This window comes from Peromyscus californicus, unplaced genomic scaffold, assembly GCF_007827085.1.
Source record: "Peromyscus californicus insignis strain IS unplaced genomic scaffold, ASM782708v3 Scaffold_13__1_contigs__length_99412109, whole genome shotgun sequence".
Lineage (NCBI taxonomy): Eukaryota > Metazoa > Chordata > Mammalia > Rodentia > Cricetidae > Peromyscus > Peromyscus californicus.
In genome coordinates, this window is record NW_026294424.1 from 68,750,748 (window position 1) to 68,771,780 (window position 21,033).

A 21,033-nucleotide genomic window follows, 5' to 3' on the forward strand; every position below is an offset into this window, starting at 1 on the left:
TTGGAAATGATGGCTGTTTGTAGTTTCAAGAAACCTCTTTCCCGGCAGAACGTCAACACCTCCCCCTGCAGCCACCCCCACCCCATCTGGTTTGCTTCTCCCCGCCCCCCGGTTGTTGTTGAAGTCTGGGGGTTGGGACTGGACCCCCTGATTGCATAAGAGCAAGAAGCAAAGGAGAGATCTGGAGCCTGGGCAAGGAGTCGGAGGGAAACTTTTATTTTGAAGAGGCCAAGGGGGGGGGGGGACTTCATTTCCTGACAGATATTTACTTTGAGCAAATGATTAGTTTTAGGAGGATGGACTATAACATTGAATCAATTACAAAATGCGGGTTTTGAGCCCATTACTGTTGGAGCTTGAGGGAGAGAAACAAACAGACGAGCTGCAAGGGTGTATTGGAGGCTTGGGGCTTACTTTTCACTCGGTGGATAGGATTTTCCTTGCGAATTGACGTAGAAGAAGAAGGTAAGGGAGAGGGGAAAGTGACTTTTGTTTCTAAAGGAAGTCCCTGATCATATTTTGGGGCTGGAAGAAGCGAAATAACTTTAAATTTTGAGCAACAAGGAAGGGAAAAAAAAAAAAACCCAACACAGCTGAATTCCAGTTGTGCGTCCAGAAAGTAATTTATTCTGAATAAACTTCACTGGGATTGGGGTAACCATAGAGTTAGTCCAAGGACTGCAAATTTTTTTTTTCTCCAGACCTATTTTTAAAAGCAATGTTTTCTAACAATCCTATAGCTTCCCAAAGAATTTGCTAGGCTTACATTTTTGAGGTTTTTCTCCAGGGTGGGGGTGGCCTTCGAGCATCCTGGGATGAGCACCAAGTAACATCGGGGGTGGAAGCAGCGGTGTTTGGCCACTTGGCAGTGGGTCCTGGAAGAGGACAGGTTTTTAATGAGTATTTTCATTCGTCGCCCGCGGTTTGGCGGGACTGCGCTGTAGCGGGTGGTGTGGCGCGGAGCTGGGGTGGGGTGGGGTGGACCGCCAAGGAGAGGTGTGGGAGCGAGGGGCGCCGAGTGGGGCGCGGGAAAGGACTAGGAAAAAGGGAGGTGTGAAGGGCTCGGCTGGAGGCAGACGGACCTCGGATGCTGGCCGGGTACACACGGCGCCAGCCGAGCCCTCGTAATTACTGGACGGCGCTGCTGCAGGGGAGAGCTGCGGCCAGACTGGAGCGCGGCGGCGGCGGCGGCGGCGGCCGCAGGACCGGCGGAGGGGCTCGCGGGGCGGGCGAAGGGTGACGGCTCCCAGGGCTCCGGAGCGTTCGTTCGGGTCGAGTCACTTGGGTGCTAGACGCCACGGGGCGGGATCTGCAGTGCGCTCGGATCGCGCGCCTCTCACCCTGGCGGCGGCGGCGGCGGCGGCGGTGCGGACGAACGATCTGGAATAATGACAAACACATTTGGCCCCGAGTGAAGAAGTCGTCCTGGCCTCGCATTCCAGCAACTGGGATTTGAGGAATTTCGAACAGCACTCCAAGGGGCCCTCATTGTGCTCTGTAGTCCCCACCCCCCACTCTGCTGGCCTGCATCTGCGGTGGAGTCGTTTCTGCGGGGCTTGCGGGGGGGGGGGGGGGGGGGCTGACTGTTGCTTCGTCCTGGCCGCAGGCAGCCCAGAGGCGAGATCTCCGGCTAGGAGCTGACCTTCTTATGAAGAAGTTAGGGACAGCTGCGAAAGGGCAGACGTGGGTGCAGGTAAGCAGAAAGGCGAGAGGCCAACCACCCTCGCCTCCTGCCTGCGGGTACGGGAGCCTGGGTGCCTCTCGGCCCTGGGGTGTGATGCGTGCACCGCACTGGCCGCCTGGGCGTAACCTCTCCGGAGTCCCTTTGCTTCCAACGCCCACTGTCCTGCAAGGTTTAGGAGCGGTCTCCGAGCAGCCCTGGCTCCTTCACCGTTGGGGGAAATCGGTTTACACACGTGAGATTAACCCCCCACCCCCCTTCCCAAACTCCGGCAGTGCCGGGGAAGCGGGCGACGTCCGCTTGGCTTTGAAACCCGGTCGGTGTGGTCGGCGATTCTTTCTGTTTGGAAAGGGTGTGGGCCAGTCTACAGAGCCAGGCAGTATGGCTCGGCCCCAGGCTGCAGCAGGACCAAGCCACAGAGCCTCGCGGCCAGGTGTGCAGGAGTTTGCCAGTGACTTGGCGACCGGCCTTGGCCAGAGAGGAAGTGCTAGCCTGTTTGTCTACTATGGGTCGGTCTTGCCTCGATGTGCAGGACCCGTGCTAAGAGCTCCCAGCCCTGCTGAGACCTCAGGATGTAAGGAAAGTGCCTGGAAGAGATTGTCACTCGGTCCACCCCCGAGGGTGTGTGTGTGTGTGTGTGTGTGTGTGTGTGTGGAACTGGGGAGGGGGCGTGGGTGGCCCTTATTATGTCTGGGCTGCCCAGCGTCGGACAGAGCTACCCAGAAAAGCCCCAAGGCTGGGCGGTGTGGGAAACGGTTTTTTTGGCTTCGTGGCGGAGTTGCTCAATGTTTTGGATTGACTTGCTTCTCCTGGATGGCTTCGGATCAGACTTAGGCAGCCTTCTGGGGCGGGAGGAGGCCTCCGGTGTAAACCCGCACTATGGTCCTCCGTTGCACATCACCAGTCCTAACACCCAAAGTTGCAGGAAGAGGCGCGAGGCGGGGGGGGACGCTCCTCGGAGTGCCGTCGGCACTGGCGGTGGCTTTTACATAACCCCTCTGTGGTCTGGGTTTCCCGGACACCCAGGCTTGCCTTCTCCTCCTCCCTCTCAGCCTCTTCCTCTCCACACTCCTCTAAATCAGGACTCCTTCGACTCCCCAACAGGAGTGTGTGTGTGTGTGTGTGTGTGTGTGTGTGTGTGTGTGTGTTGTGTGGGCGCGCGCGCCTGCCTGTGCCACACCAATTTGTCGCCGTGGTCAGTCCCCGCTTCGGGACTCTTGCAAAGGTCCTGTTTTTGGATTGACTCTTCTAGTACAGCTGGACTTAGCTGGCCGGAGAGAGCCCAGCGCCACCGCTAGCTCCAGTCACCGTCCCCTGCCTTTGCTCTAGTCTGGAGACCCGCAGGGATTAGACTCAGAACCCGCTTCCCCAGTTCTGGGCTCACAGGGGCTTCAACTTTTCTTCCCCGGGCGCGGGCTGGGGAGAGATGCAGGGGGAGGGGCTTCGGGCTGGGCTTCCAGCTGCAAACGCGTCAGGCGCCGGGGCGGGCGGGATTTCTGCCTCCTGGGGACGGGACCTAGGCTGCGCGCGACCTGGGGACGTGGTTGGTGACCAGCTTTCTGCCTGCGGATCTCGAAGGGTGGGACCCCCTCTAGCCTTCAGTGAGTTGCGTGCAGGCTAAAGATAGCTGACGGGAAAGTGGCAATTCTGGACAGAGGGCTGAAGAGGTGGATAGGTGACTCAAAGGTGAGGCTTAGCGACAGTCGGGCCCCGAATGATGGCTGGGTTGGCCGGAGGCATCGGTCTTGGGGAGGAGTGGTGGAGGAGCTCGGGCAAGCAGCTTCTCCGGGCCGCATTCTGACCCCCGGCCCTACGGGTGCATGCCTTTTTGCTTGTAGTGGTTCCGTGCCTTTTTCTTTTGTTTTAAACTGAAGGGCGAACTACGAATCCGAGTTGGGAAATTAGATGGTACGAGGCGGATAAAAGAAAGCCTCGGACTTGGGGAGTCCTCTTCCCGGCTTTCTACTTTAATTCCCTCCCTCCCGGGAGGAAGAGAAAGTAGAGGCACGAAGTGGGGAGAGGGTGCCCAGGGACTGGGCAACAAAGCGGCAAGGTGGGCACTCTAGACCAAATTCAACCGAGAGCTTGCTTGGTCCAGCCTTCGGGGCAGGCGGCTACGGGCGACGCTGACTCTGGCCTATAGGAGGCGCTGTTGCTCGCCTGTAACCCTAAACCTGGGGCTCCTCTCCCTCCTCCCTGCCCAGCGTCCTCCCAGGTCGCAGTTGAAAACAATGCAAAGGCTGAGTGTAGAGCCTTGGGGCGCGGCGGCCTCGGGAGCCCTGAGCTAGCGGCGGGCCAGGGGCTTGGGATCCCGGGGGCAGATCTGCGTCGCCTCGTATCTAGTGGCGATCTTGTGGCGGGGAGCTTGAGGGAGGCAAAGGGAGCCGGGGTGTTCGGTGTGCGTGCGTGCGTGCGTGTGTGTGTGCGCGTGTGTGCGTGCGTGCGTGTGTCGATCTGGAGCCTGCCAGCGCGGAACCACCGGGAGAACTGGGCGCGCCGAGCGCTGCGCTCTTGGGGACCGGGACCCTGAGCCGTAGGCGGCGGCGGCGGAGCCAGCGGGTAAGATCAGCAGGGCTGCCGCGCCCTCTAGTGGCTCCCGCAGAGCGACCCCTGTCCCACCAGCCTTGGGTGGTCGGAGCCGCGGTCCCCGAGGTTTCGAGCGGGGAGCCCGGTGCACCAGAGTTTGGGCTTAGCTGGGTCGTTCTCGAGTCACCCTGCAGGCATTGCGTGGGCGCAGAGGCGTTGGGTGGACGAAGGTGGGCTGAGGGTCCGGGTTTGGGCTGGAGAGTTGGGGCGTCATCATTTAGCAGAAGGTGGGTGGAGCGGGAGGAGGGGGGTTAGATTCTGGACCCAGTACTGTTTGGGGGGACAGTCCCCTGCTTGTGCGTCCAGTCTGGGGCAAGCTCCCAGGCCTGTTGGGCTGTTTGTTTTATGACCCTGAGTTACCGAGGGATGGGAATAGTTGTTTCCAAGTTTCGGGGACCCCGCGGGGTGGGTTATGAGCAGTGACAATGGAGTGCCAGGGAAAGGCGTCGTGGCCTCCTCTCCTCTTGGCACGGTCCAGGTTGCCTTCATGTCTGGAGGGGTGGAAAGGCAAAGAGTGTTGTTTCCCCTAAACCCAAGTGGCCAGTTCTGCTAAGTCTTTGCGGCCTGGTCAGCAGCGCTGTCTTCCAGGCTCCCAGGCCACGGCTGCCTCCTGGTCCCTCCCTGGGCAATGGTGATAATAATAATGCTGATGGTGATGCTGGCGGTTATGTTCGTCCCTCATGGAATTCTCCTGGGGTCCCCAAGGAAATTTAGGCATTTTAGACGGAAGTTTTGTTATTTCTGTTTCCACGCCTGGGAGTTTAACTGCAAGTCATCACGAAACCTAAAAGTGCAACCTAAGAGATTGTAAAAGTTGGGACTTTAGGTCCGAATTGGTTTCAATGGCGCCTGCCGCTCAGTGAACTCCAGGACGCTGGTTCTTGAACCAACACTGCCATCTGCTGTCCATTCTGAAGAACTGCATATACCTCTGAGCGGGCTTGGCAAACTCCAAATTGACAGTAGGGAAGTTGCTTTTCTTTTCTTTTCTTTTTTCCCCCCTCGCTTCAAAATTTTATTTTCGGTGTTTGGGTGTTTTTCCTGCATGTATGTATATGTATATGTGCATGCCTTTTGAGGCCAGAAGAGAGTGTCAGGTTCCTGGGTCTGAGCTGCCCTGTGAGTGCTGGGAATTGAACCCAGAGATGAGTCAGTGAATTTAACCACCAAGCCATCCTACCAGCCCCCTTTCTGCTCTTGAGGATCATGAAGGTGATTTGACTCATTTTTCTTTCCTGTGAATCTGCAACATTCACCAGAAGAACAGATATTATTTTTCAGACACTTGTGTAGTTTCCAGCTTAATTTGTGTGTGTGTGTGTGTGTGTGTGTGTGTGTGTGTGTGTGTGTGTGTGTGTGTTAGGGGTCTGGAGATAAAATTCAGTCCCTTCAAATGCTAGATGAGCACTGTACCACTGAGCAACACCATGCCTTAATTGTTAATCTTTGTTTGCTTGGTTGGTTAGTTTGATTTTTGAGACAGGGTTTCTCTGTGTAGCCCTGGCTGTCCTGTAACTTGCTCTGTAGACCAGGCTGGCCTCCATTTCAGAGATCCATCTGCCTCTGCCTCCCTAGTCTTGGGCATGTGCCACCACCACCAGGCTAATAGTTTATCTTTTACACTTACATTATGAACAGTGTTTGTGGAGCAGACCTGTAAGGAAGGTAGCCGGGTCTTTAACCTTCTGTAAACTTGGTATGTGGGCTTGGTGACTTCAAGTCAATGATCAATTTGTCATTTGTTGACGGTCTGGAGAAAGTGTTTCTTTATTCACTTATAGTTGCATATCTCGTGCAGGGAGACCCAGAAAGGTTTATGAACTCAGACTGTCCCTAAAATGCTTACATATCAAAGTGTCCCAGCCCCTGCCCCTCACTGGAACATCTAACAGTGTGATCTGGCAGGTCAAAAACACTCTAGTCCTGGCGGGGGTGCAGGTCCTGGGAAATATACTTTGGGCTAGAAAACACAGAAGTTACCATCGTTGCAGACCCATACTTAAGCTGCCTGAGCTGAAGTTATGAGACTGAGTGAAGAGAGAGGAAAAACAAAACAACAAGATGTGTTATTTTCATAGTTAGAATTAACTGAGGAGAGCCGAACTTGACCACACCTCAGAAATCTGAGTCTCGAAGGGTCTCAGTGGCTTTGGGGCCGAGAGTCTCCAGTTGTCTTTAATCGGGACAGGGTGGGGTGCATTTCGGTGTCCAGTGGTTGGGCCGTGGAATGCAAGCATTGCGCCCTTGGTGTCGAGGTAGCTGACTCCAGCCTCAGGCCAATGGCAGCTCTCTGGAAGAGATGCTTTGGAGTCGTTTGCATCCTGTTTACTTTCCAACGTATCCTGGGGTCTCTGGGAAGAGATTCACCTTCGGCAGTTTCTGCTTTTGTTTGCAGTGGGATGACTGAGTGTGGTGGTGGCCGGCAGCCGCGCAGGATCTTGAGTTTAAGGTCAACCTGAGCTACATCGTGTATCTGGGAGAATTGGAAAGGGAGAGAGGAGAGAGAAGGAGGGATGGAAAGGGGGTGGGCTGAGACAGTGGCCGCCATCATTTTGCTTCTGTATTTTAGGACTGTAATGTATTAGTTAAGGCTGCAGAGCTGTCACAGTGATACCAGCTAGAGGTTCACCCCCCCCCCCCATCCCTCGCTGGGCAGAAGATACAATTGTGGGGCCTCCCGTAAGGAGGGGTCCAAGGACATGGCTGGCATCATCTAACAACATCTCAGGCGTCTGCAGAGAGTCAAAGTGTGCATCCAAGCATCTTAAATGAAACTATGTGTGTTGGTCCTTCAGGACGCAGGGAGGCAACTGGCAAGCCAGTGATGGTTGACTTCAACTTGGAGATAAGACTGGAGTTCCGAGGGATAGGGTTGGGATTAGAATCTAGTCTGATAAGAGGTGCATTGTGTCTTCTGAGAAGGGATGAGTTTAACAGGTTGGAGTCGAACCGGGGCACCTGCCCGAGAGAGAGAGAGCAGGGTTGCGATAATCATACTCCGTTTTGTTTCTCCAACTCTGACATGCTTTTGAGCTGTGGATATGGAGGCTGGGGACTGAAGTCCAACATGGAATGACATGGGAGAAGGAAACAATACTTTATCTATTTATTTATTGCGATAAAGTCTCTTGTAGCCCAGGTTGGCCTTGAACTCTGGATCTTCATTCTCTATATCACTGTGCCCGAATAATAAGCCATTGAATTTAAAAGGACATTTATGTATTTGTTATTTGTGTGCTGCGGTGCACATGTGGAGGCCAGAGGACAATTTGGGGGAGTTTGTTCGCTCTCTTTTCACCATGTGGGTCTTGTCTAACTCAGACCATCAGGCTTGAGAGCAAGCGCCTTTACCCACTGGACCATCTCACCTGTCCCATTAATTTTTTTTTTTTAAAGAAATCTGTTATTCCAGCCGGGCAGTAGTGGCTCGTGCCTTTAATACCACCACTTGGGAGGCAGCAACAGGTGGATCTCTGAGTTTGAGACCAACCTGATCTACAGTGTGAGTTTCAAGACAGCCAGAGCTACCCAGAGAAACTCTGTCTCAAAAACAAAAACAACAATCAATCAAACAAACAAACAAACAAAAACAACAGCAAAACAAAACCCAACCCCCCACCCCCAGAAATCTGTTATTCTTTCCTGCAAAAGTGTCAATCCTCATCGCACTGCCTTACAGTGCTACAAGCTTCAGATTTTGTAACTGCAGTCACTTATACCCGTGTGTCTGACCCTCGGGAGTTCCAGTCTGGGAGCCGTGAAGGATTGGCACTTGCCGGGTGGGAAAGGACCAGTGTAACCAAGATTCCCTTCCTGAGATCCTCAGTACAGGCAGCAGGCATGGGGAGTCTCTTTCTCCCACGTTGGTCTCTGTTTCTCATTGTGGGGGCAGACATGCTGCAGTCATTCATGGCTAGGTTGTCTGGGCTGCAGAAGAGTAATAGCATGCAACTTCGTAAACACCCCCCAGCTTTCCTAGCCAGGGAACTGCTGTTATCGGAGACGGAAGTCTGAAATCTCCAGCAAACACATGTGGATGTTCACTGTTGGCATCATTATCACTCTCTCCAAGGCCCCTGTTTGCATTGCCCACTTTGTACGCCAGTAAATCATTGTCCGTGGCAGCCTGTGCACTGTATCTGGACACACAGAGGGAAATTTTCTGGAGCCTGGCTGGGGCAGAATGTTCTCAGAGCTCGCTCTCTCAGTGTGCTGAGTTCTTCTCTTGAGTTTAGTGGGGCTGGGAAGATCCATGGCTGGTGAGCCTCACTGGAGAACTACAGGATGGGAATGTGATAAAAACCCCCGGCCAGCAAGCTGGCTCTGGGAGTTGCTTTGAAGCCGGCCAAGTGGATTATCGGTGGGAGGCTGATATTTGTGTGTACAAACACACAGGCCCTTACTGCTAATTGTGGTAAATCAGGCGACCAGCCTGGCTCTGGGGCCCCCTGTGGCTGTCACCACAGCAGTTTGGAAACCCTACATCCCCCAGCACCTGCCAAGATCCTCAGAGGCCATTAAGCCAGCCGGCATCTTTCGAAAATGCATTTGGTCCACAGCCCTGCAATTAGGTTTTCTAATTGTGGTGTGCAGAGGAGAGGGGTCAGGGGCAGGCTGTACTAGGAAAGAGTGGGCACCAAAAGGCTGACCATTCCCAGATCCTTAGGAATTGCTGGTCTGCTAGTCTACCAAAATTGGTGAGCTCCAGGTTCAGCCAGAGACCTTGCCTCAAAAAAAGTGTAAAGCAATTGAGGAAGATGTTCGATGTCAGCCTCTGGCTTCCACACGCACCTGTACACACAGGCACACGCATGAACAGTTATGCGCGCATATGCGTACACATTCACTCACTCCTGGATCTATTCCTGGCTGTGTGTTTTTGGATCATTTGCTAAAGTTTTGTGCCTCACAGCAAGAAACTGTGAGGGGACAGATGGAAGTCCCCCTCTGTCGATAGCTTCTAGGAAGGAGTTTTTCTGTTCCCCAGAACTTGGTCTGCATAGGATGCTGCGTTCTTAACCTTGACAAGTGATGCTCTTCATGCCTCCCCAGGGATGGAATTAAAATTGTACCTCACCCATGCCGGGCGTCTCCTCCTTTCTCTTTAGCTGTTCCTTCATTCATGTGCCTATCCTGGTCTTTCTAAGCTTCTAGTAGCCTGGCTGTGTGTCCACATTCCACAAGAACACAGACTGGGAACCCAGGTCCTTGCATGCTTCTGGGTCATAGGGGCCACCTCTAAGCTGTGTTGGTTAGTCTACATTGAAACCCATTCTATCGTCAAATTATTTGTTCCAGCCCAGGGAACTTTTTTGAATGTTGGGAGATTCAAACTCCCGATGAACCGTGACATGAGGCTGGTGACAGCCTGTGTGAGGCAGAGACTTGCCTGCTTAGACGCTGAGAAAGCCCCTAACATTTATTTCTTCTTTCTCTTTTTTGGAGACAGTGTCCACAGACCCTGGCATGACTTTGTGGCCCTGCCAGGCTCTTTGATACTCTCTTCTTAGCTGTGTTACTATATAATCTGTTAACCTTATGCTGGGACATGTTTCTACTGAATGGTACCGTTAAGGCTTCCCATTGCAGGAGAACCCGGCTTAATGGTGGCTTTCCTTTAAAGGTTTGGCTCATGCCCTATGTTGTTGTTGTTGTTTTGTCTTTTTGCAGTTCTCAGGAGCCATGAGGACCTCCCACCAGGCCTTCCTGGCCATCAGCTGTCTCCTCACGGGTACGTAGCCTCCCATACATCCCTGTACTCTTAACTCACCGTCCCGGGAAACTTAATGCTTACTTCTTGTGTTCCGTGGGCCTCTTCATCTGCCCATAGACCTAAAGGGGGTGAGGAGAAACCAATGGTTCTCTAGGGTGACCAGGAACTTGCTTGCCCTTCGCTGAATGACGGGCACTAACTCCATTTTGAAACAAGTGCTTCCTGTCAGTGGTCTGAGGGTTGTGAATAATTATGGCCCTGAAATGTTTTCTATACTTGCCCACCACTCTCTTGCTCTCCCTGGGATGGGCTTGCAGCGAAGAAGGAGCGGATCAATTCCAGCATGTTCAAATAGAGTAACGACTCAGGCAGTCTTTCACCAGGCTTGGTGGCTCAGGCCTGTCGTCCCAGCTAGTTGGGAGGCTGGAGCAGGAAGATAATAAATAAATTCAGGGCCAGCCAGGGCTACAGTGTGAGACCTTTTCTTTAAAAAACAAAACAAAACAAAACAAAACAAAACAAAACAAAACGAAACTAGGGAGATACCCAGTGGTAGAGTGGTGCCTGGTATGTGTTAGATTTCATCCACATGTTTACGTGTTGGGATATTACTCTAAAGCTAGGCACCAAGGGAAACCAGAGACCATTGATTAATGATTAAGTCATAGTGTGTCTCCTTTCACTCTATAGACAAAGGAAGCTAAACTGAAACGTGAAGCTTGGAGATGCATTTCAAGCCCCTCCCCCCGGGTTTTAATTTTTAGTTGTGAATTTAAACCCAGGCCTTCCTGCTTTGGCTTTTGGAAATCATTAAGGAGCGATGTCGTGCCATCGGGCGGCAGTGAGGAAAGATGTGTGATTCTTGAGGGAGTCCAGATCTTCTCTCTGTGTGCTCTGTTTCCTCTATCTCCTCTTCTCACATCTTCTGCCCACTTTTTTTTTTTTTTTTTTTAACCAAGGAACACTTCTGCAGGGCATATGCACGATAAAGAACCCATATGTGCCTGAGCCCAGACCGCACTGGGATATTTTATGGTCACACATAAAAGTGTGAAATATGGAATTGGAATCAGACATCCTTTATCCATTTGAGTGTTTGGAGGGGTGAGTCTGGGAGGTTGGGGGGGGGTGGTGGCTGTTGAGGCCGTTGGAACACTTGCTACACTCAGCAGATGCAGCGGCTGTCATAATGGGGGGCCTTTCATGGGCATCCAGAGCGACGGAGTTTCATGCAGAAACGGTCGTTGTTCATGGAAGCCGCCTCTGTGGCCACTCTTAGTCCTCTGGCGAAGCCATCCTTTCTGGCTCACCCTACTCAATGCCTGCCTCTTTTTCACAGGGCCGAGCCTCATCCTCTGCCAGCTCTCGTTACCCTCTATCCTTCCGAACGAGAATGAGAAGGTTGTGCAGCTGAATTCTTCGTTTTCTCTGAGATGCGTTGGGGAGAGTGAAGTGAGCTGGCAGCACCCCATGTCTGAGGAGGAGGACCCCAACGTGGGAATCAGAAACGAGGAGAACAACAGCGGCCTCTTTGTGACCGTGCTGGAAGTGGTCAACGCCTCCGCGGCCCACACCGGATGGTACACTTGCTATTACAACCACACGCAGACCGATGAGAATGAGATCGAAGGCAGGCACATTTACATCTATGTGCCAGGTGAGTTGGAGCGCTCTCCTGGACCACGCTGCTTCCTGTCCTGTCTCCGAGTCACTGTTCATAAAACATGTAAAATTCATAAATGTTTATTGCAGAGAAACTGGAAGGTAGAAAACAGTTTTTTCCTTCCTTCATCCCTCCCTCCCTCCCTCCTCCTCCTCTCTCCCCCTTCCTCTCCCTCTTTCTCTCTCCGTCCATAAGGCAGAGGTGGACACGAGCATCTTGCTCTCTCACTGTACCTTATTCCCTCTTTGACTGAGGCTGGAGCTAGGTTGGCAGCCAGGGAACCCCAGCTATCCTCCTGTCTCCGCCTTCCACAGAGCTGAGGGTGAAGTGAAGATTTTTACATGAGCGTTGGGGATTTGAACTCAGGCCCTCGTGTTTGGACAGCAAATGCTCTCACTGAGCCATTTCCTTAGCTGTTTGTCTGTCTATCTGTCTGTCTGTTTTTGGCTTTTGAGACTCTTAATGTATAGTTCTGGCTGTCTTAGAACTTACTATGTAGTCCAGGCTAGCCTCCAGCTCATAGCAACCCTTGGCTTCAGCCTGCTGAGTGCTAGGATTAAAGGCATGGGCTGCCATGTTTAGCTTGCTTTTTTATTTTTATTTTTATTTTTTAAAGATAGGGTCTCCTATGTAGTTCAGACTGGTCCTGAATTCATCATCTTCTCTCCTCACTTCCTGAGTCTCAGAATTATGGGCATGTGTTACCATACTTAGCTTTTTTATCGTTGCTTTTGAGATGAGTTTTGCTGTGTTGCCCAGAATATCCTTAAACTTCCAGGCTCAAGCGATCCTCCTGCCTCAACCTCTCAGGTAGCAGAGAGTACCCACATTATGACCAGCCAGATACAGAAAATTAAATTAAGATCATTTGCACTTTCAAATCAAGAAAAACTCATGGGAAGCTTGGAGAGATGGCTCAGGTGTTGGCAGCATTCATTACTCCTGTGGTGGACCCGGCTTTGGTTCCTAGCACTCATGGCTGTGTCAATCTGTTATGCCCTTTCCAGGAGATTAGCGCCCTCTGCTGGCCTCCACCAGCACTGCACACGTGTGATGTACCTGCATACATCTAGCCAAAACACCTACACACACACACACACACACACACACACACACACACACACACACACACAAATATTATTTTTAAAAGAGAGAGATTCATGGCTGGGGATTATAACTCAGTGGCAGAGTGTTCTCCTAGCACGTGGAAGGCTGTAGATTTCACCCAGAGAGAAGAATTTATTGTCAACTTGTCAGAGTTTTATTCATTTTGAAAATAGTCTTTACTATGGCATGTCTTTTACTGGTATGGTGCCAAAAAATCAAATGTAGTCATTCTTTTTGGGTCGGTCAATGTGAAAAAAGCGCTTACAAGTATATCAGGCACCAGGCCTGGTGTAGGAGGCAGACTCGACAGACAGGCGTTCAGTCGGGTAGTTTCCAAATAGCCGCTCAGTTTCAGATTTAATACAAACATGTATTTACTTTAGATGAACTGGGAGGAATTCTTTTTGTCTTTGTCACTAACATTTAGGGGAATTTCCATGCTGTTGATATGATCTCGTGTCCGCTGAGAAGCAGGCACCGAGACGGAAGATATGCTAGGGTTTTTGTTTTTTTTTTCTTATATGAGGGTCAAGGCCTAGGAGAGGAGTGGGGGCATCCCGCATGGTCCTGCTTGACTCTATCAGGTGGCTAGGTACTACAGTGCTGGGGAGTGGGCCTCCTTGCCATGGACCTCAGTTCCCCTCAGTCATTGGTAGGAAGCATTGATGGGGAATGTGACCTTAGGGTATGAGGACCACCAGGCTGGGCTTTAGAGAGTGAAGCTTCTGTGGTTGGAGGGATGTGCTTTCTCCAGAATCCAGGCCTAGCTGACAGTTTGAGATGCATTTGGTTTACCAACCACCTTGCCTTTGCTGTGAGCCTTTGCCAACCTGTAACTGTCAGTACGCGTATGTGGTGTTGTCTCCCTGGACAACCATACAAAGAAGGACCCTGGCATTACCTTTACGACATACACTTAGTATTTGCTCATAGGAAAGATTAGTATTGGAAAGGAAAGCCCAGCGGAAGCATTAGGGACATTAGTCTGTCTCCCTGAACTTGAAATTAAGGTGTGGCTTTTGTTTGAACTCCTTGTTGACAGGATTCAAGGGTTTGGAACTCTGAGCACAAACTGAAACAATGGGAATTTCAGTACGTTGTTGGGGAATGGGGAGACCTTTGGAATTATAGGCCTGTTGCCAGACCCACCCAGCTTTTACTGCATCTTCATGGGTGCTGGGGATCTGAACTCGGGTCCCAGTGTGTGCATGGCAAGCATTTTTCCTGCTAAGTCATCTTTCCAACCCTGAAATGTGCTTTTTCTAACAGTAAAAACAATTTGTTGTGAAAAGAGGAGATATATATTTAGAACATTACTTTAATGCCGCACATTAATGATGTTGATGAAACTAATAATAATGTTAATAATGACAATAAGAACATATAGTTTCCTTCAGTTTTTATTTTTGTTTTTGTTTTGTTTTGTTTTGTTTTAGTCCTGGAGGGTTTTCTCCATGTCGTGAACATAATGGACTTGTTATGTGGGCTTGTTAAAAGTGGATCCTGAGGTTTCGGTCTGCCTAAACTAGTCCGGAGTTTTTCCCCCCAGTTCCCACCTCCAGTAGAAACACCACCCAAGTGGCCTCTGTGTCACCGTTCTCCTATGGGACCTTCTCCTGGGCGGTTATAAAGCCGGGCCGTTTCTGCAGCTACTGCTGCTGCTGCTGCAGACACTTAGTACTTTTCAGCACAGCAGCTTAACTAGAGACTCTTTGCAAAGAAGGGTTTCAGGCTGTGGAATTACCCAGGCTGGGATAAAGCCAGTCTTTGGATCCCTAAGAGCATGCTCTGCCCCCGCTCCCTGAATTCCACCCCCACACCACAGTCTGGGCTTTTTTTTTTTTTTTTTTTAACTTATTGAGAGATTATTTTTGACAGATATCTGTGCTACTTGTCAGTGATACCAGCTATAGGGGTTTCTTTCTTTCTTTCTTTCTTTTTTTTTTTCAAGACAGAGTTTCTCTGTGCAGCTTTGGAGCCTGTCCTGGAACTCCCTCTGTAGACCAGGCTGACCTCGAACTCACAGAGATCCGCCTGGCTCTGCCTCCCGAGCGCTGGGATTAAAGGCGTGTGCCACCCGGCTGGCAGTAGGGGTTTCTGAGAGTAGTTCATAAGAGAAGGATTACGGCTGGAAGTAGACACCTATAATCTATCACTAGAAAAGTTGAGCCAGGAGGACCGATCGTGAGTGCAAGGTCTGTAAGGCCACTCTGCATCATTTAACATGTTCCAGTCCAGACTGGGAAACACAGCAAGCAAGACCTTATAGCAAACAAAACCAACCAAAACGAGAATGCAAAATACTAGATACATATATAAATAAACGGAAGAAACAAGGATTACAATTGGTGTCTTAATCTTCAGAATTTTGATTTGGCTTCCTGGATGGTATTTCTAATTATCATTGTTGTTATTTAGTTGTTGCTGTTTGATCTTAAAATTACTTTCTGCTTGTCACAATAACTAATGTTGGCGGTGTGACTCTTGGATGTATGTGCAGAGGTAGCATTCACACCTAGCAACAACAACAACAATAATAATAATAATAATAATTTCATACCTAGGAAGAATAATGCCAGGCTGGGGGTGTAATTCAGTGCAGAGCACTTGTCTAGCATGTGTGAGCCTCTGAGTTGTTTCTCTAGCACACCAACACAATAAATAATAATAATAATAACAATAACAACAACGATGATAATATCAGTTGGGATACCTTTTCTGTATATATGTGTAAAAATGAAATGAAACCCTAATAGATTCTTCTTTCTCTCCTTAAAATCACAGACCCAGACATGGCCTTTGTGCCTCTAGGGATGACAGATTCTTTAGTCATCGTGGAAGAAGACGATTCCGCCATCATACCTTGTCGCACCACAGACCCGGAGACTCAAGTGACCTTGCACAATAATGGGAGGCTGGTGCTTGCCTCTTACGACAGCAGGCAGGGCTTCAACGGGACCTTCAGTGTGGGGCCATACATCTGTGAGGCCACCGTCAAAGGAAGGACGTTCAAGACCGGCGAGTTTAACGTTTATGCTTTGAAAGGTACTTCCACCTCTTTCAGTGAGAGCAGCGGGCGAACAATTAGAGGCTTTTTAATTTGATTGTAGGCACTGGCAGTGGAAACCTGGTTCTGGTTTAGGAATTCAAGATTCTTTTTTCATTATACAATGTGCTTGACCTCTGTGGCTATAATAACCCAGGCTTAAAAACCACCACAGGCTGAACTTGCTTATACGTGTAAGATTGCATGCTCCATGAAAAATCCCACAAGGAATCCTTTCTTGCATAAGCCTCTTACTATTGATTCACATTCTTGACTACACAGCCTTAAGAAACAAACATACACCCCGGGGGGTTGGAGACCTAGATTCATTGCCGTAACTTAAGACCGAAGTGATTTCAGTTTTGAAGGAAGGCTGTAGTTAAAGAGGCTGAACCTCCTCCCTTTGATGTGAGGGGGTTAGTCAGACTGGCAAAGTCTATCACACGCTGGCGGCTGGAGTGGAAGATTTTTAGGGAGGACTTGACGTGGACATGGGGCAGAAGCAAGAACATGTCACTTGCCTCCTGTTACAAACTTGTTTTGTGCTGGGCTTTGGGGAGGCGCTAAGAATAACTGAGGAGCGGAGAAGAGAAGTGGCAGCTGGCAGCCCAGAGCCTTAAGGTGGCCTGAAAGAATACAACCATAGCTAACCCAAATGCCCAGGCACATGATGTTCCGGTTAAAAGAGATTCATTCTTCTTATTGTTGTTATTTTGTATTTCTCTGTTGTAACTACGTCCCAAGTTGAATAGCACCAAACGGCAAGGCTTCTTAGACTTTCCAGCTTTTGTCTCGATCACACTAGTTTGCACACGATTCTTCATCATTTTCGATGAACCTGACTCAGCTCCACATTTACGCTGAGATCTTAACTGCGCTGTATTTCCTTTGTCCTGTCATTATAGCAACGTCAGACCTGAATCTGGAGATGGAAGCGCGTCAAACTGTGTATAAATCAGGGGAAACGATTGTGGTGACCTGTGCTGTCTTTAACAATGAGGTGGTTGACCTTCAGTGGACCTACCCTGGAGAAGTGGTAGGTGCCCCCGGGTATGGAGCGCACAGAGCCAGCACAACAGAACTTGAAATGCTCACATGCCAGTGGTGTTTCTCACCCATGGGCACACCCCAGGCTTCAGCTTTCCATCCAGACAATAGGAACATGACTCCAAGGCCTTTGCTTTTTCTCAGTCAGGGAGAGTTTGAGATGATGTAAAGGGGCCAGATTGTTCACAATGCACAAAGACTCCCCTGGAAACGTCAGAAACAAACAGGGAGGTTCTGTGGCTATAACACAACAATGAAAATATTAAAAAAGCAGGAAATGCCTGGCTTTTAAATATTTGCCCATTGTAGAGGTAGTCATGCATCTTCGTTCTCTTGACTCACATGCCTTGGGGTTTTGAGTCATCTGATCATGTCACTAGGCATTTAGGTCCTTATGGTCTGTAGTCATCAAGTTGTGTGACAGCATACCAAAACGTATTCCTTCCGTCTAACTGGAACTCTGTGTAAAGTCTCATTCACTCTGATGGCTGAAGTGAGACTATCAGGGATGCGCATGAAGATTATGGAAATCTAATGTAGAAATGGTGTTTAATTATGTGGATGGGGGCCTCATAGGGAACAAACTACACACATATAATTATATGTGGGGGACAAACCCAAGTGTCAGTTATACATACCACAGAAGTATTTTTCTTTTCTCCCTATTCTTGAGTTGTACATTTCTGTCCCCTGGTCTTATTGTCATCGGACAACTTTGCCTTCTGCTGGCCATTTCTCTCCCAAGCTTTGGCTGGCTCTCCTTGCCTCCTGACTGTTCTTTTACATTTTTATTCATTATTGGTGTGTGTGTGAGGTGGCGTCCTTGTTACTGCATGGGTGTGGAGGTCAGAGGACTCCGGTTTTTTGGAGTCAGTTCTCTCCTTCCATCTTTAAATGGGTGCCAAGGGTTGAAGTCAGGTTTTCAGGCTTGCAGGACAAGTGCCCTTGCCCACTGAGCCGTCTTGCCCAGCCAAGTTGGATGTTCTTAAATTAGACGTTATCAACTACATGCATTGAGGAACACTGACTGTCTAGTATGTTCACATACTCCTGGCACGATATAATGATTTCATACTTTTTTCTTCATTCTAGATCGCTTTAAATCCTTAAAACAAAAATTCTTTTCACTTACGAGAGGCAGATCTTTTTTTTTTTTTTTTGGTTTTTTCGAGAGAGGGTTTCTCTGTGCAGCTTTGGAGCATTTCTTGGAACTCACTCTGTAGCCCAGGCTGGCCTTGAATCCACACACAGAGATCTGCCTGCCTCTGCCCCCTAAGTGCTGGGATTAAAGGCGTGCGCCACCACTGTCCAGCCTGAGGCAGGTAATTCTTAAGCAGAAACACAAGATATTTGTCCCACAAATACATAAAATGCTTAAACACATTTTTTTCCCCCACAAAAGTATTGAAAGTTTCTTTTTGAAACTTTGTAAAAATGTGGTGGGAGACACAGGAAAACCTGCTTCTCAGAGCAACATCATTTTCAGATTCCAGACAGATAGATCCTTTCGAAATTTTCATGCATAGATAAATATTTATAATTAATAAGCATCATTCTTTCAACACAGTCTGTTTTATCCATCCTCCCCCAAGTGGGTTGTATGGACAGTTTACACAGATCACTGACTATCCTATTCATTTATTTTTTATTAAAAAATGTGTTGCAATACTGGTGACTGAACCCAGAGTCTCATATGCGCTGAGCGCATGATTCACTGCTGAGCCACTGCTCCAGCTCAGTGTTTTGATGTCTGCCTGTCTTTTGGTTTTCCGGGGGGCTTACTCTATAGTCCAGGCTGACCAAGAACTTGCTATGTAGCTCAAGCTCGCCTCAGCCTCAGGGGAACAGTCCTGCTTCAGCCTCCACGTGCTGGATTAGAGCTGTCAGCCACCACACCTACCTCTAATATTTTAAAGCATGACTTTTTTTTTTTTAAAGGATCTAGATTTGGGGTTACATTTACTTTTCATTACCATATATGACCTATCTATAATAATGGATATTTCATGACAGCATTTTCATCCACACATTTGATTATGGCCATCTACCCTTAACTCTCCTCTCTTGCCCCTCCCGCTCTAGCTGATACCCCTCTTCTTTCAAGCTCGTCCCTGTCCCTCTTTCACGCCTTTTGACCACTTGTCTGTGCCCCAGTTAGCTTAATTAGAGTTGTTTCTAGAAGGGTGGGCAGAGGGCCACTGGCAGGAATGGGTCACGTACCCGTAGCTATGTCATTGAAGAAAACGTCTCTCCTAGCAACCACTGACTGCTTCCAGGTCCCCGGGGGTGGGGGGTGGGGTGGGGTGTTGGCTCTTCCCCCTCCGCATTCTTGTTTTTTATTTCTATTCTTCAGGTTTTATATTTTAGAGCAGCTTTAGGCTCTCAGCAAAATTGCAAAGTACAGCATAATCCCTGCTCCCACCCATACTTGCCCTCCCGATTGCCAAGTCTCCTGCGGAGTGTGCATCCATTAGAACTGATGAGTCCTTACTAGGGCTCAATCTGGAAGGAACTTTTCAAACATTAGTGGTTTTTTTTTTTTTTTTTTTTTTTTTTTTTTTTTTTTTTTTTTGCTACTGCAGAGAAACAAAGGCATCACCATGCTGGAGGAGATCAAACTCCCATCCATCAAACTAGTGTACACTTTGACGGTCCCCAAGGCCACGGTCAAAGACAGTGGAGATTATGAATGTGCTGCCCGCCAGGCCACTAAGGAGGTCAAAGAAATGAAGAAAGTCACCATTTCCGTCCACGGTACTATTTCCTTAAATGTCAGTCATTCATGGTACTTGGGATCCATATGCAGTGATTATTATGTAACGGGAACTCTTGCTTACACAGAGAAAGGTTTCGTTGAGATCAAACCCACCTTCGGCCAGCTGGAATCTGTCAACCTGCATCAGGTCAGAGAGTTTGTGGTGGAGGTGCAGGCCTACCCTACTCCCAGGATATCCTGGCTGAAGGACAACTTGACTCTGATTGAGAATCTCACCGAGATCACCACGGACGTGCAGAAGAGCCAGGAAACAAGGTAAAGCGAACCCTTCAAAGATGGCTTCCATCATGCGTGTCTTCTTAGAAAGAGGTTGATCTATGCCTGAGCACCCAGACCAAACGTCAGCCCACCAGGTGTAGCACCTGAGCTGAGACGTGTTTACAGTCCCATTTTAATCACACTTTAGCCATAACGCTGCAGCCTGGCAAAAATACGTTGATACGTTAAGGCAAAATGGAAAGAAAGGACTAAAAAGTTTTGTCTTCCCATGAAAGACCGCATGCTGGATCTAGCTAAAAGTGAAGGAAAGATGGGGGAATCGGATGTGCCTGGACTCAGTAGAATCCTTGATGTCATCAGATCCCAACAGACATATATATGAACGGGTTCCACTCGTGAGGTAATTTACATGTAGACCTACCTGTAACAAAATGCCACCATCTGGAGTGCATCTGCCCCAGGGCAGGACTTCACTGACAATGAGTGGAGTCTGATTGAGTTCGAGTCAGTGAGTCACTTGGAGCCTGACCCTGGTACTGGGGCAGGTTCTCTCATCTCTTACCGGTACCACTTTTCCTTGTTCCTGGTGCTGTCCATCAACCCTGGGTCTCTTGTGTCCCTTGTGTGCTAGGCAAGGCCTCCCCCATTGGGCACCTCGATTTCTCTTGCAGTTTCCAGTTATGAGTGGAATCCAGGAGTCAGAGGGCACAATTTCTGAGACAGGGTCTGTAGCCTAAGCTGACCTTAAACTCTCAACAGTCCTCCTGCCTGACAGCCTTTAGGATGATAGGTGTGAACCACTGTACCATTTGAAGTAGTTATCATTATGCTGCTGCTTATTATTACTATTAGTTTTCCGGGGACAGGGTCTGGCTATGTAGCATGCCTGGCCTCACACTCACAGTGACCCTCATGCCCCAGCTTGCGAGCGCTGGGAGATACGGGGTCATCCTGGCACAGCTGACATTTCACTTGTGTCCGAGCTAGAATTCCAGGCTGTAAGAAACAGCACTGGCAAGGCAGGCTTGTCGGGGGAGCGGCACAGGAAAGCTGCTTGCTAATGTGATTTGAGAACCCTTCAGCAGCGTTCAATCTCTTCATTCCTGGGTGGGCCAGGCAGCACGAGGTGAGCGGAGTACCTGGCTTCACGGAGGTTAAAACCAACGAACCCACTGACTTTCTTGGCTAAACAGGT

At 49.5% G+C, this 21,033-nt stretch overlaps 1 protein-coding gene across 4 annotated transcripts in view; it reads left to right on the top strand.

Moving 5' to 3' along the window:
• Positions 1 to 232: 232 nt before the first annotated feature.
• Pdgfra (platelet derived growth factor receptor alpha) overlaps positions 233 to 21,033 on the top strand; it is a 45,806-nt gene continuing 25,005 nt past the window's right edge. Inside the window, exons 1-7 of one of the 4 annotated variants that reach the window (XM_052735154.1) lie at positions 233 to 465; positions 9,938 to 9,998; positions 11,320 to 11,637; positions 15,535 to 15,795; positions 16,702 to 16,832; positions 19,426 to 19,597; positions 19,685 to 19,874. In XM_052735154.1, the coding sequence (XP_052591114.1) occupies positions 9,950 to 9,998; positions 11,320 to 11,637; positions 15,535 to 15,795; positions 16,702 to 16,832; positions 19,426 to 19,597; positions 19,685 to 19,874 (1,121 nt within the window). In that variant the 5' untranslated portion in view covers positions 233 to 465; positions 9,938 to 9,949. Of the gene's footprint in view, positions 466 to 1,623; positions 1,694 to 3,220; positions 3,368 to 3,957; positions 4,241 to 9,937; positions 9,999 to 11,319; positions 11,638 to 15,534; positions 15,796 to 16,701; positions 16,833 to 19,425; positions 19,598 to 19,684; positions 19,875 to 21,033 lie in introns of those variants that run through there. The other 3 variants (XM_052735153.1, XM_052735155.1, XM_052735156.1) reach the window with 3 other exon arrangements.